Below are 15,098 nucleotides of genomic sequence, written 5' to 3' on the forward strand. Positions count from 1 at the left end.
GAGCTTACAGTCTAAACCTCAAGCTCTTTTAACATGGCTACTGGGCAGAAGAAACTAGAAAGAGCCGATGGGGGAAAAAACCAAGAAACACCAAAAGCCGCCACTTATCAGACTGTGTGCTAAACACGACTTAGTCATTCTGAAGAGAAAACTACTTCATATCACAGAGATACCAACAACTTTGTGTTAGGCCGCACACAGATACTGACATATGGCGTTTTTCCACAACCAGACACTCTCCATCCCTTCTAGGAAAAACAGGCAGCTGGACCTTTCACTTTTTTCCAAATATTATTTTGGAGTAGTCTGAATAACCCTGTTACCATTAACGTTCTGGCTTAAAAGCACCTGTTGTAGACCAGCATTTCAATTCCAGACAGGACAAAATTGGAAAAAGAATAAAACCAGAGAAAGTTCTAATGAGATGCTAGTAAGGATAAGAAAGTGATTGCTCCATAAATGATTACTAAACCCACAAAATACCTAGGGAAGCCTGTAGAGAAAGGACAATTGTCTTGCATCTGCATAATAAACGTCATCATACTTAACACATTGCTGTATCTGAACCCTTATTCCCTGCCTGCAAGCCTTTCAGGTCATGGAACTATCAAATAGCTCAAGCTCCAGAAATGCTTTTGGATATCTCATGATAAACCATCCTAGGAAAATGTTACTGCATGTAACTTAAATGTATTTTAAATGCATCATCTGGATGTACAGTCACATTGTATCATGGTAACTTCAAGCCTTCTTATTTGCATGGCCCCTATTATTTGTCATATTGCAAGTCATTGCATTGGAGCTAGAATTTTAAAAAAGTAAAAAAAAAAGGAAACAAAACTAAAAATTCAGGGAAAATATGGTAAAACGAAGCATTTAGATCAATGATAGATTAAAAGAATCACTTGAACAGAAAATCACAAATACAGCTCCAGAGTGAGAGTCACTGATTGGCATGATATAGAAGACTGGATAGTAAAAGAGTGAAGCAGTGAATGAAATCATCAGATGGAACTGTGGAATTTCCTTTGCTTGAGAAGTTCAAACCACAAGGCATGACAAAGACTGTTCGCGTGGAGCCTGCAGCAGTGGCTGGACTAAGTCTTTACAAGTTCTCTGAATATACAGAAGAAAGCAAAACGAGAAATGCTAACGCAACTTTAGTCAGACTTGTACTCTGAGTACTTAGAGTGCAAGTTTACTTTTATTAATCTAGTAAACTGTGGCAATTAATTAGAGATCAGTTCCCTTTAAGTATAATATAGAGCACTGGCAGAGTAACAGCAAACATAGCACACGTCACTGCCGTGCTGTAAATAGAATTTCTCTTGATTTGTGTTTCCAGTCTCCGCTCAGTATCACACAACTCTAAAATCACATCTCTGATGGCAGAAACCTGGCCCTTGCCCTCCACTGCAGACCTCGGCATCGCTCTTTCCGTAGGTCTGGAATGAACCGCAAGTTTAACACTCTTCATCTCCAAAGTCATTTGCGCCAGACTCTCCTGCAGACTGTTAAACTGCTGCTGCAAACTCCCTAGACATGAACTGACTTGTTTAGTGTAGTTTAGCTGTTCGTTTAAAGGAATTAGAAGAGCATCTATATTTACGGAGTCATTCCTGTCTTTTCTAGTTACGAAAGCACCTTCTTTTCTTTCCTGTGATGTCCGTGTTTCCAGCACAGTTTTCAGGTCTGCTATGATGTCACTGAGATCCTTCTGCTGTAAGGAATGACTGAAGGCCTGTTCTTTGATGGCTTCTTGCAGATTTATTGGGCCCTTCTGCGCTTCAAGCACCAAGACTTTCAATTCTTGCAGCCTTACTCGGTTAACGTAGGTGGAACCAAGAACACCTATAATGGCTCCCAGTACAGAACCAATAATAGACCAGTTCTTCGTTTTTTCAGCTCTTGTTCGCTCTTTCTCGTGGCTTTCCCTTACAGCTGCAGAGAATAGAGAGAATTTTTCTCTCTCAGATTCTTCTGCATTTAAATAGGCAGCTCGGTACCTCTTCTCTTCCTGCAAGAAACACAGTGATTTGAAGGAGAAGGTACAATATGAGGTATAATACGAAGCTATACATTCTACGCTAAAAAAAAAAAATAATAAAAAATCCCCCAAAACCCAGTGCAGATGAAGGAATAGAAATGAAGAGCGTCCATTAGTGCTGTTTCAGAAATGTTCCTTTCAATGTGAGATTTTCTTTATGAATCCTACTTAAGTCAATGAGACATCATTTTAAGTGAAAACTGAGAAAAGGAAAAGGTCATTGAGAATTACAGATGATCCTCTACACAAGAATCCGTCACATGCTGATGACAGAAAAAGGGTATGAGTGGGGAAAGTCTTTCTCTTGCCATTACGTTAATTTTTCTCCAAACGCTGCCTTTACCACATTTCTTCCTTTCAGTTCTAAACCCCTTAAAGGGAAACTGAAAATAGGACTGGAAAGGATGTCTCTGATGTGTTCATTGCATGAATGTAGACACTTCTTATTCCTCTGCCTTCTCTTCCTTACCCTGCTCACAGATAAACGTCTTCCCTTTCTCCCTTCTCACTGGCTTCAGCAGGGCAGCTCCTGTTGTAAACCATTTTATCGCAGAAAAATAGTAGAAAGTTTTCCAGGTGTTTTCCCGCAGTTCAATTCCACTGTTTTAGCAAAGGAATCACTGCTTTTGGTGGTGGTGAACCTGTCCATCGGCTCTCTGCATCTCCCAGAAATACTCTAATTTTTTTGAGCATATATTTCTTTTGTGAGATGGCACCACCACCTTATGAACAGCAGGGACTTGAGTTCTACCTTTCTTCAGAGTTGTACAGAGCTCTTTTCTTCTTCCAAGTCTCATCCACACAGACCCAATCCCTTATTTAGACAACTACAGCTCCCTAGTTCTTTCCTGATGTTCCACCCACTGATCCGGGAGCTCAGTTTAAGTTCAGGCACAGGTACCCCCTCCTTGCATGGGCTTTGCCACAGGTGTACCTGCTTCCAGGCCTCTTCCCTGCTGTTGTTGCTGTTTCATCTGGATTTCCCACCTTGTGTTTATCTCCAACTGATGGGCTGTTAATAAACATGTTTGCATCACCAGCCCAGTTTGGCTCATCCAGCTGAGGTGTCCCTGTGCTGAGGGTACTGCCCCAGCCTCATCCTCTCGCTTTTCCTCCTCCACTTACAGCAGCCTCACTCTTGCTGCTTTCTGACAAAAGCTTTAATAAATTGCCTGGATGCTGCAGGCACATAGGAGGCAGCTGAGAGTCTTCACAGATTAACAACCAGAGAGGAGCTTCTCCCATCACAGAGAAGGTGAATTCATTGAATCCCAGCTTTTTGTTGACGAGTCATGTCAAGCCACCACTTGTCTTTCCAGGCTCACTAACTTCACCTTTCTTCCCTAAATTCACCATCCTACTTTAGCATTAACATATATGATTTGCATAGTAGATCAAACAATCTATGACAATTAACTAAAACAAGCATCATCAGAAAAACTTCAGAACTGAACTGCATCTGCAAAAACAGTCACTAGTGATGGAAGCAAAGCACAGAGATTTTCGTCGTATTTGCTCAAGTACCAACAAATTACCTGCAGCAGCCTGTGTTCCAGAGTAGCCAGTTCTAAATATTGGCTGTCGTCCCGAGAGACCCTGTCCAGCCGGTCCCGAATTTCCTTCAGTTTCATCTGTTGGGCTTCTACATTTTCACGAGCCTCTCGCACTATCCCCCGAGCTATCATAAAGACATTTTCAGCCTGAGAGAAAAAGAGTATTTATTTTAGAGACTTTTTACCAGACAGTTCTAAATCACTAATTATATGAATTTTTAGGGAAGAAAACCCAAAACCAAACAAAACCAACAACAGAAGAAAGCACACTCCATTTCAGTCTAAGGTATAAGCTGTATTAACTAACATGCATAGACTAGAACACTCATAGCATCTGCATGGTAAAAGACACGACTCCTTAGAGTTCTTGGGGTTTTTTTTGCCTCAAAGTGTTTATACTTCAAATAGCTCAACCCGGAATTTCTAAATTTCCACATTATCTCCATGTTTACCTCTGTCACTTTTCCCTGGGCCTCTCGAACTTCGTTAATTCCAACAAACTCTTCATATCTGTCCCACCAACTCTTGCATGTTGCAGACACCTTTTGAAGGGAGTTTTTTCCCAAAACAGTCCCAGCTTCTGTCAGCCGATTCAGAAGACCCATGGTCACTTCTACTGCAGACCTGGCTTCAGGCCTCTTAGGTGCTGATGAGCAGTAAGTCTGTACTATGTGTAAATTAATTTTTGGACTCCACTTTATCAACGAATGGTGATATTGCAGACCACATGACACCGAGGACACACTTGACTTGTATTTCATTGGCCCCATGTCTTGAATTTAATCGCTGAATAAAAGTGCTACAAGGATGAAGAAGAACAATTATTGAAGTACGGCTGATTAATATCTCTTCAAACTACACATGTACCAAAACAAATAAAATTCAAGAATGGCTAAACCATCACTAGTTTTACACCACTACTTACCTAGAGAACTTGCACAATTTTCAACAAGGGCCACTTCTGCCACAGATTCCTGCATTTCTGCTGTTAGTAAGTACTCCCACCATGCTACTTGATTACTAATTCTCTCACTGCGTGAACAGTGATAATGTGCAGATCCAGTACCAGAAGGAGCAGCTTCAGAGTAATTTAATGCTTCGGCACAGAAGTGGTTGCCGTGTGAGATTTTGCACTTGAGGCTGGTAAACCATGTCACAGGCACCAATAATTCTGCAAAAGAACAGAAAAGGAGAAAAGACAGAGAGGGGAAAAAAGTCTGGATAAGAAATGGGGCTTGATCATTCCCTTTATCTTACACTCCACAGATACACAAAGTCGAAGTGTTGAAGAATGCAGAGACATAAAGGACAGAGGGAAAGCACCGAAGCACTGAACTGAAGACAAAGTAAAACATAAGGAAGAGCAACAAGATCAGAAAAATATCAGGTAGTGAATGCACAGCTAGGGCCGCATTTTAAAATGAGCCTAAAATTCTTGCTTACACTGCAAAAGCAGACTGCTAGTTATGTTTTTTTGTCTGTTGATTTGTAAATAAGATCTTAATTCCCAAGTGAGTGCATTCCTCTGAAAACTCTAAACAGGAAAACTTTCAAATAAGGTTTTATATGAAGTTTCAGTATGACTATATTAGGTTTTCACTAAAGTAATATAGAAACATGGGTTATTGAGAAAGGTTTGATAGTTGCTGCACAGTTTTAAAATATTATTTGAAAACAGTTTTCCATGATAATTTTAGGTGTCTAATGACGTCACTTATGTGAAAATCTGGGTATTTCCACAGGAGAGGATTTTTCCTACTAGAACAGGTTTTTTTATCAGCTTTTAGCTGGTTACTGATTCTGAATGCCACAGCTTCATTCCCTGTTGTATATATTCTAACAAACTGTAGTAACACCAAAGAGCACTGTGCAAATCTTACCGGTCGGTTCATATACATAATAATATGGTAGATCAAAATGTAAATGGAAAGGAAGCAAATTGTCTCCTTCCAACGTCACTCATACATTTTGCTGTTACAACATGTACTCTGTGTCACAGCCCACGTACTAAAACCTCAGCTCACTTCTGTCCATTCTACACTGCAAGATTTCCCTCTTTTAATTTTAATTCCACTACTACATGAAGAGCTTTACCAAGTGTTCAGGCTATGGAGAAGGCACGGCAAAAGTAAAAAGATGACATTTTTAGAATAATTTCTATATAGACAGTTGCAAACAGACTGCAAAGAAAGTAATCTCAGTCTGAGCCAACAGGACCTAAGACAGGCACGAAAGCTTCATCCAAGATAAAACGCTTTGGCTCTCTCCTGCTTCCCTTGTAAGAAAATTACGTTCCTCTGCCTGCAGACATTGACATATTCTGTCAAAACGTTGAGACCACAGTTGCTACACATATTGGACACTAGACACACAAATACGACTACTAACAATCTTATTTCATAGCAACCTCTTTTGTCATGGCCAAAACATCGAAACAGAACTTGCAACACACCACCACACGCTTACAATTCAACTGCTCATACTTGAAGGGAAAAAACCCTCTGATTTTCACAGACGACTGGGCCCTTCCCAGCCGGGGGGGCCCTTCCACCGCACGCAGAGCTACGAGCCTGCACTCCCGGTCCCTACAGACAGCGCAGCGGGACGGTCACCGCCCCTCGGAGCCACCACCGGCCCGGCCGCAGCACCGGCCTCACCTCAGACACAGAGGGCGACCCGCGGGACGGAGCGGCCGCCGCGGGGGCTCCACCGCCAGCCCTCGCCTACGCCGCGCCCGCCCGGAGCGCGAGCCGAGCCGAGCGGAGCCGAGCGGAGCCGCTCCTCGCCCCGGGCAGCCCTCCCCGAGCCGCCGGCCCCACCGCACCCGCCACCCAGCGCCGCCGGCACCGCCAACCTGCCCGCGGCCCGGCCCGGCGCCTCAGGCGGAAGCGGCGGCGGAAGCGCTACGGCGGCCGCGCGGGGCCAGGACGGAAGCGGCCTCCCGTGCGCGCGCGGGCGTGGGGCGACGCGGCGGAGCGGGCACCATGTCGGGCCGAGAGGGTAAGGGCGGGCCACGGGCCCCGGGTCTCGCTCCCCCTTCTGGGCCTCACTGTCTCCTCTGTCTTTGCAGGCGGCAAGAAGAAGCCGCTGAAGCAGCCGAAGAAGCAGACGAAGGACCTGGACGAGGTAAGGCGGCGGGCGAGCGCCGGGGGGCCCGCGGCACCGGGCGGGCACCGCTGGGCTCTGGCCTGGGCCGCTTTCCGCAGCAATACACTGTTTATTAAACGGCACGTTGTGCCAGCGTCGTTCTGACGGTAACATGCGCTGTAAGGGACAAGGGCTGATGCGCTGCCGTCGGCGCCCCGGTTTCCCGCACCCCAAGCAGCGGCTGCGATCTGGAGTCCTGACTAATTAACACCGTCACAAGAGCTTGGGACGGGATACAAAAAAACGGGGATTATCGAGTGGTTAAAATAGATTGGGTAGCAGCGAATCTCACGTTAAAGATAGTTAAATGTAAGGGTTGGAGTGTGGGCGTAAGTTGTAATTTCTGAGGATTGTGGAGGATGGATGAGGCACCAGTGGCTGGAAAAAGATGAATATGTTGTCTCTTTGAAAAAGGAAAAAAAAAAATAATAGCTGTCTGAATAAGAAATGGTAGAACTAGTTGAGTGCTTGCAAGGATCCAAGAATGAATAGCCAGTATGGATTTGAGTAAAGGTGTGGACAACAAAGGCAGTTGTATTCTGTAGCAGGGCAGAGCTCAGTGTGTGGAGAAGAGCAGCTGGTGCAGGTTCTTGCTGCTGGCACAGGTTCCCAAATGCGAGTCAGGAACAGGACCACGAGTCAGGAACGGGACCACAGGTCAGGAACAGGACCACGAGTCAGGAACAGGACCACGAGTCAGGAACGGGACCACGAGTCAGGAACGGGACCACGAGTCAGGAACGGGACCACGAGTCAGGAACGGGACCACGAGTCAGGAACGGGACCACGAGTCAGGAACGGGACCACAGGTCAGGAACGGGACCACAGGTCAGGAACGGGACCACGAGTCAGGAACGGGACCACGAGTCAGGAACGGGACCACAGGTCAGGAACGGGACCACGGGTCAGGAACGGGACCACAGGTCAGGAACGGGACCACGAGTCAGGAACGGGACCACGAGTCAGGAACGGGACCACGAGTCAGGAACGGGACCACGGGTCAGGAACGGGACCACAGGTCAGGAACGGGACCACAGGTCAGGAACGGGACCACGAGTCAGGAACGGGACCACGAGTCAGGAACGGGACCACGGGTCAGGAACGGGACCACAGGTCAGGAACGGGACCACGAGTCAGGAACGGGACCACGAGTCAGGAACGGGACCACAGGTCAGGAACAGGACCACGAGTCAGGAACGGGACCGCAAAAGGAGCTGAAGGGGAACGTGCGACTTTCTGGGATCCCGCGCTCTGGCAGCAGTTACTGACAATTCGGTGTCTGACGGCACGGGCGCACCAAATGAGGTTTTGCAAAGTGTTGTATTTGATGGGAGTTTAAGTATTATTTTGGTTAGTGCCTCAACTGGCTAACTGACTGACAGTGTGGCTTATTCTCTTGGTAAAAAACAGAAAATTTGGAGGGGCCACAGGCTGTCAGAGGCCAGAGTTATCTTACTAAATCAGAGGTTTAAAAAAATTGGGTTAATTTAGTTAAGCATGTACGCTAAGTCCCTTTCTTTAGTAAGAATAATTAACTTACACAAGGAGAGTGGCTGGCTAAACTCTAGGTCTACCTGATAGAATTTGGGATGTAGATCATACACTGAACATCAACCTCGAAAATCAGGTGTTGCAAAAGATAATGATAAAAAGATGTATAAATGAAATCGTGGATGGCAAACATGGTATAATCATATATATTTTCCTCCCAGTATTGTAATAAACGTAATAGTCTATTCTGTAAGGGGTAGGCAGGAGAAGTAAGAAGCTTACATTGCCACAAGGGAAGCTGTAAGTTAACAAAGAAGAAAACTTTCCAATTATAAAGGTAGTTGAGCCATGGGCTGGACTGGTGAATAATCTATAGAATCTCAATTGTCAGGGTCCTCAGATTAGTTATCCCAAAATCCTGAGCACTAGGGAAAAAGACTACTTCTCATTGGATTTCTTGGAACTGATACAAATGTATTAAACCTGGCAAAAATATTGACATATGTGTGGAAGGATAGATTTTTTTAATTAATGATTTTTTTAGGTAAAAGCCACCTTTATTATTAGACAGCACTTGTTTGCTTGGCTCCCAGTGACACTGGTGGCATGTTAATTAGTGGTTTTAGTGCAAACCTCAGTCATTCAGAGGGCAGAATGAGATTATGCCATAGGAAATGATACTTGTTTAATTTCATAAAGGTGAAACATACAAAGTTAAAAGTTTAGTTGTGTTCTGGTACAGCAAAAAGTCTTTCATGGTTCTGCAAGGTTTTGCCCATTGCGTAGTATTCAGCCATCTTGCATCAGTTCAGTCAGGTTTTTATTGCTCTTAGAACGTTACATTTGTTTCTCATTGCTTGTCAGTTGTTTTTGAATTTTTGGGGGAGGAGATGTTAACAAACACTGTTGTTCTTTTCTTTAGACAGATCTGGCATTTAAACAAAAGCAGAAGGAGGAGCAAAAGAAACTTGAGGAGATGAAAGCAAAGGCTGCTGGAAAAGGGCCCCTCAGTAAGTGAGGTGCCATCCTGATAGGAAAAATGGAGGGCTTGCTGGCTTCAAAATTTTAATGCTTTTGCTTGAGAAACATAAAAAGGCATGTACTTCTGTGTTAGTGAACATACACCAGAAAGTCAGTGGCAGGTACACATGATGAGGAACAGATGCTGGTTTTTTCTTTTCTTTCACTATGCCTTTTTATCCCCAAATTCCCGATGCAGGTTCTGCATCACGGGAAACACGTGTGTGTCTGGCATGGTAACCTATTCCAGTGGGATCATGCAGAGACATTTCTACTCTTATTTTAGCACACCATCCTTTTCTTTCAAGATATTTTACACGTAGGCTTTGCCACAGTCCCGAAAGTTTATCAGATCCAGTCCTTGTTCTCTTAGAGGATGAATTTCTTCAAGAGCAGTAGATTCCTGGCAGAAAAAGAAACTAGTGACTGGAAATTAGTCTGGCTTCATCTCTTTTCCCTAAGGACTGTAAAGTCAGCTGTGTCACAGGAGAACACTTGCAGGGTGCATCCTGATGGTGCATTGAGCCAAGTCTTTGTCTCAGTGAGCAGATGTGTTAATTTGTGCCTGTGCACTCAAGTTTGCAGTGGTCGGATTAGAGACGTTAAAAGGTGCACCCTGCCTGTTCCCTCTAGGTATTTTTGACCTGTGGCTCGTTAGTGTGACTAATCGCTTTTCTGTGAAGACCGTTAGACTTTACACTTTGCTTCCTATTCTTTAGCAAGCTTTGGTTTTGAAAGGTTCCAGAAAGACCTTTCCAGCAATCCCGTAGCAACTTAGTTGCACTAACAAGCTCTGCTATGGCATCTTGTCAAATGCTGTTTGAAAATATGAAATCCCCTGGATTCACTTTATCCGTGCACTTAATGATGACCTCAGAGTTACAGCAGGGCAGTGAGGGAGGATTTACTATTTACAGGGGTCGATTTATCCATTTGCTTTATTACAGACTCTGTTATCCTCTCAGAGATCAAGGTCAGACTCGCTGGTCTGTATTTCCCCAGTTCTTCACAGAACCCTTTCTGTATCTGGGAGTTGTGCTGGCAATCCGTGAGTCCTCTGATATGGTGGCTGTAATGATAAGTTTCAAATCTTAGCCAGCAGTTCTGCATTTTCACGTTAGAGCTTGTCAGTGCTCTTGGAGGGAGTGCCATCCAGGCCCACTGACTTGGGATATTTCTTGTTTATTTATCTCAAATTGATCTAGTTCCTCTGGTTTAGCGGTGTACAAAAAATGTGCCGGGTGTGGGACTCAGAATGTCTTTGGTATTACAGAGCAATGCAAAACAATTCACTGAGCTTCTCTTCTGTGTCCTTACCATCCTAAACTTGTTCTGCATAGGGCTCTTCAGCTTACAGATTTCTTCATAGTTCTTTCCTGACATTATTCTGCCTGCTTCTAGGCTGAATTTCAGTCATCTGGTCCTTGTCCAATGCTTGCCAAAGCAGACAGCGATTATTATGTTGTTGTGGGAAGGCTGGACTGTTCCCTAGAGCCTCAGCAGTGCAGTCAGTCATACTGCAGTGTCAGGTCTGCTGTCGACCATCAGCCCTTGCAGCCTGTCTTGCTGTAGCCTTACTATTCTTTTTTCCTTTCCACTCGTCATACACGACACACGCTGTAAAAAATAGCATTTGCAAAAAATGCCGCACTTGTTGCTGTGTTAATATGTTGTGTTTTTCCACTCTGCTTTAGTCTCTTCAATAACAGGGGCTGCAGAGAACAGCTAATTCCAGAGAACTGGAATTCTTATAATTCCAGTACCTGCTTCTGTGGAGCTTTGATCCCAAGTGGGTGCTCTGGTTGCTATAGGGATACTGAGGCTTTTCTTCCCTTAGCCTTGAATTTGACTTGACCAGACTACACTCCTACTGTATAAGAAATAAACAATGGACAGTGTCCATAAAGGAACAAAGGGATTGCTGAAATACTTAGTTCTGTTGTAGATTTGTAGGGGATATTTGGTTCCAGGAGAAACTCTTTCTTAAGTTATTCATTTGGAGTAAAGTATGTGAGACCACAAATACAGAAGAGTAACACATGCAAAAACAATTAACCAGTGAGGATCTGAGTTGTACAGGCACTCTAGTGGGGATTTGATTTTATGAGGAACTAAATTTTAACGGTTTTCTAACAAGTTGTGTTGTTTCTTTTGGCAGCCAGTGGCGGAATAAAGAAGTCTGGCAAAAAGTAGTTTGATCGAATCGCAGGGTAAGAAGTGATCGAGTTACTCAATGGACCTGCAGACTTCAGAGAGTCATGAAAACTCACTGTCATTTGGGAAACATTGTACATTTTGTTTAGTCATAATAAATCTTTTTTGTTAAGTCATAATAAATCTTTTTTTGTTAAGATGTAATATTTTATCTCTTTACCTGTAGGTTTTGTTTTAAAAATTGTATTACTGTTTTATACTGGAAACTAAACTTTTACTGAAGGCCATTTGCGACCTTATGAAGCCTGAATGCATCTGCTGGTTTGGTCATTTATGAGACCGAATTTCAACTTACGCTCTTCTTTTGATAACAAGAGTCAGGCCTTAGTGTTAAAATCCAGTTTTAATCAGGAGGCTGAGGTTTAGCTGCAGCTGCCCAAGGTGTCATGATATCAGCACATGCTCTCGTAAGAGCTGGAAGCTTTGTCTGCACAAAAGGTTGAGTTATATTTCCATTGCCAGCAAAGTGATTGCCTTAGCATCAGCCACTATCCAAATCAATATTCCTTTTCATATTACTATTTAAGTACACTGTTGTACTATGCCCTGTAGTCCCAGTGGCTGCTGAACTTGCCTTTGTCCTACAAATAATCACCTACACTTTGTTTTTCTTGAACTTCTGTGTACCAATATGATTACAATCCCAGCGATACCTTTGTGGAGGAGAGAGGAAGGAAACAGTGCTTATGGAACTAGAAATTTTTGAAATGAACAGCAGTGGCAGTACACTGGGTGTAGAAATTTCAAGGGAGGAATGTGACATTCCCAAGGTAGGAACTAAGGGGGAAAGAATTAATGCAGAGTGCGTGTGCATTAGAGGAAACTTAAGGAGTGGCTGAAGTCTCTTGGTTTGTTCAGCCTGGAGGAGACGAAGAGACCTCAGCAGTTACACCTTCCTCACAAGGGGTGGATGAAGGGTGGGCACCGAACTCTTTCTCTTTAGTGACCGACGTCAGAACACGAGGGAATGGCAGGAAGATGTGTCAGGGGAGGTTCAGGTTGGACATGAGGAAAAGGTTCTTCACCCAGAGGGTGCTGGACACTGAACAGGCTCCTCAGGGAGGTGTCACAGCCCCAAGCCTGACAGTGTTCAAGAAGAGACTGAACAGCGTCCTCAGACACACGGTGTGACCTGTGGGGTGTCCTGAGCAGGGACAGGAGTTGGACTCGATGATCATTGTGGGTCCCTTCCAGTTCAGGACATTCTGTGATTCTTACCTCAGTGAACGGTAATGGTGAGATCCGGGCTGCTCCCGCAGGAAAGGCAGCTGTCAGCTGGGGGGGATTGCTGCGGTAAACAGTGAGGCACTTTGCGTGGAGTTACATGGTAAATCTGAAGACATTGTTGGCTCCTAAGGCAGAGCCTGCAGATGTCAGTGCTCAAAAGGTTTCCTTGTTTCTAGAGGGCTGGGGTGACTGTTGGGGGGACGCAGCGTTCTTCGTCCTCGTGAAGCACGTTTCAGCAGGGCAGGACCGGCACTGGGCACCCGGCGGAGGGGGGAGGAACAGGCCCTGTCCGGCCCCTCGGCGGCGGCTCCGGGGCGGGAGCGGCCGCGGGCTCTGGCGCCCCCCCGCGGTCACGCTGCGGCGCTGCAGGCGGCCTTGCTGGCCGGTACCGCAGCCGTGCGCATGCGCCCCCCAGGGGCTGCGACGAATGACGCTGGCGCATGCGCACCAACAGCCGCGCACATCGCTTGTGTGCGCTTGCGCATGCGCACCGCGTCCCGCCGGCCCCTCCCCGCTTCGGGAGCGGGTCTCCCCTCCGGAGCTCGCGGAGGAGCGCGCGGAACCGCCGCGCTGCGCGTGCGCTCCGCTCCTGTGGCAGCACGCGCCGGGCGGCGCGCGAGCCTCCCGCCTCAGGGCGGCGCGCGAGCCTCCCGCCTCAGGGCGGCGCGCGAGCCTCCCGCCTCAGGGCGGCGCGCGAGCCTCCCGCCTCAGGGCGGCGCGCGAGCCTCCCGCCTCAGGGCGGCGCGCGAGCCTCCCGCCTCAGGGCGGCGCGCGAGCCTCCCGCCTCAGGGCGGCGCGCGAGCCTCCCGCCTCAGGGCGGCGCGCGAGCCTCCCGCCTCAGGGCGGCGCGCGAGCCTCCCGCCTCAGGGCGGCGCGCGAGCCCGGGAAGTCCCCTCAGAGCCCGGACACCCCTCACAGCCTGGGCACCCTTCAGATCACAGAGTGTCAGGGGTTGGAAGGGACCTGGAAAGCTCATCCAGTGCAGTCCCCCCATGGAGCAGGAACACCCAGATGAGGTTACACAGGAAGGTGTCCAGGTGGGTTGGAATGTCTGCAGAGAAGGAGACTCCACAACCTCCCTGGGCAGCCTGGGCCAGGTTCCATCACCCTCGCCGTGAAGTTGTTTCTGCTCAAATTTAAGTGGAACCTCCTGTGTTCCAGTTTGAACCCATTGCCCCTTGTTCTATCATTGGTTGTCACCGAGAAGAGCCTGGCTCCATCCTCTGACACTCACCCTTTACATATTGATAAACATTAATGAGTCACCCCTCAGTCTCCTCCAAGCTCCAGAGCCCCAGCTCCCTCAGCCTTTCCTCACACGGGAGATGCTCCACCCCATCCTCCTCACTGCCCTGCTCTGGACTCTCCAGCAGTTCCCCAGGCAGCCCTGAGGCCCCGGAGCCACCCATGACCGGCTGCCCCTCAGCGATGGTCAGAACATCTCCAGCGAGGTGAGAGAGCTGCTTGTCTGCAGAGCCTCAGCGTGCAATCCCAAGCAGCCTGTTCCTTAAAGCCAAAGCCAGGCGTCCCCAAAGAGAAAAGCCTCCCAGAACTTTACCACGTGTGGGTTGCGTTCGCCCTTGGCACAATGAGGGGTGTTCTTCAGCATCTGCAGTCAAGGGCTTGGAGACTAGTACCAGGGCAGACATTGGACGTATGTCATCATGGAATTCTCGATGCCCTTTGTGCAGAAGTTAGGCATCCCTTTTGGCGGGAGCGGGATCTTCTACAAGACAGCACAGTGTGATAATCTCATTCTGGTCTAAACCCCTGCCTGTATGTTCTTTAAAGCTTTAGGTGAATCAGCTTGGTGTTAATTCAGTGGGTTTGGAGAGAGGGGCAGCCCTGGATGCTACGGTGGTTTAAAATGAGGATGAAGAAGGAATGTGAGACGCCTTCTAGATCTGGCCAGAACATGACAGAAATACAACCTTGGCAGTGTGTCAATAAGCAGTTGTTTGCCCTGCGAATTGCTAAATGAAATGAATGAGGTTGCCAGTCACAGTGAAGCTATCCTGAGGTGGTCTGAGTGAAACAGATTGAATAGAAATGTGTGCTCTGCACCATGAGAGAATATGCAAAGGCGTTTCAGCCAAAAATCAAGACAAGAGGGAAAGAGACCAAATGGCAAAGTGACAGATCGCTGCTGTGGGAGAGCTGTTCTCAATAGGCTTTAGTTTAATGTAGACATTGAACCGCCTTCCTGGCCAAGAATCCTCCTGTGTTTAATACAGGCTATGGAAATGGAGCTGAACAAAGGAACACTTTGATTTTATGTTTTTACATAATACTATGTTATAAATGGCATTTCATTCCTTAGTGCAGCTCCAGCTCAGTGTTAAACTAATGCAAAGACATTATAGCTCCTAAATCACATATATACATAAAATTACCCACAG

The 15,098-nt window shown here is 46.5% G+C and overlaps 2 protein-coding genes across 2 annotated transcripts; one reads left to right on the forward strand and one right to left on the reverse strand.

Moving 5' to 3' along the window:
- Window positions 1-1,159: 1,159 nt before the first annotated feature.
- Window positions 1,160-6,483, reverse strand: CCDC51 (coiled-coil domain containing 51). Its single transcript, XM_065075601.1, has 5 exons — window positions 6,258-6,483; window positions 4,526-4,771; window positions 4,053-4,399; window positions 3,583-3,747; window positions 1,160-2,017 (listed from the first exon to the last, which is right to left on the reverse strand). Exons 3-5 carry the CDS (start codon window positions 4,368-4,370, stop codon window positions 1,241-1,243), a joined length of 1,260 nt encoding a protein of 419 aa, XP_064931673.1. The 5' UTR covers window positions 4,371-4,399; window positions 4,526-4,771; window positions 6,258-6,483; the 3' UTR covers window positions 1,160-1,240.
- Window positions 5,709-11,616, forward strand: LOC102090588 (nascent polypeptide-associated complex subunit alpha, muscle-specific form-like). Its single transcript, XM_065074812.1, has 4 exons — window positions 5,709-5,728; window positions 6,004-6,600; window positions 6,671-6,726; window positions 11,417-11,616. The coding sequence occupies exons 1-4, from the start codon at window positions 5,709-5,711 to the stop codon at window positions 11,449-11,451; spliced, it is 708 nt and encodes a 235-aa protein (XP_064930884.1). The 3' UTR covers window positions 11,452-11,616.
- Window positions 11,617-15,098: the final 3,482 nt, after the last annotated feature.

The sequence above is a fragment of the Columba livia genome, chromosome 10, assembly GCF_036013475.1.
Source record: "Columba livia isolate bColLiv1 breed racing homer chromosome 10, bColLiv1.pat.W.v2, whole genome shotgun sequence".
Taxonomy (NCBI): domain Eukaryota; kingdom Metazoa; phylum Chordata; class Aves; order Columbiformes; family Columbidae; genus Columba; species Columba livia.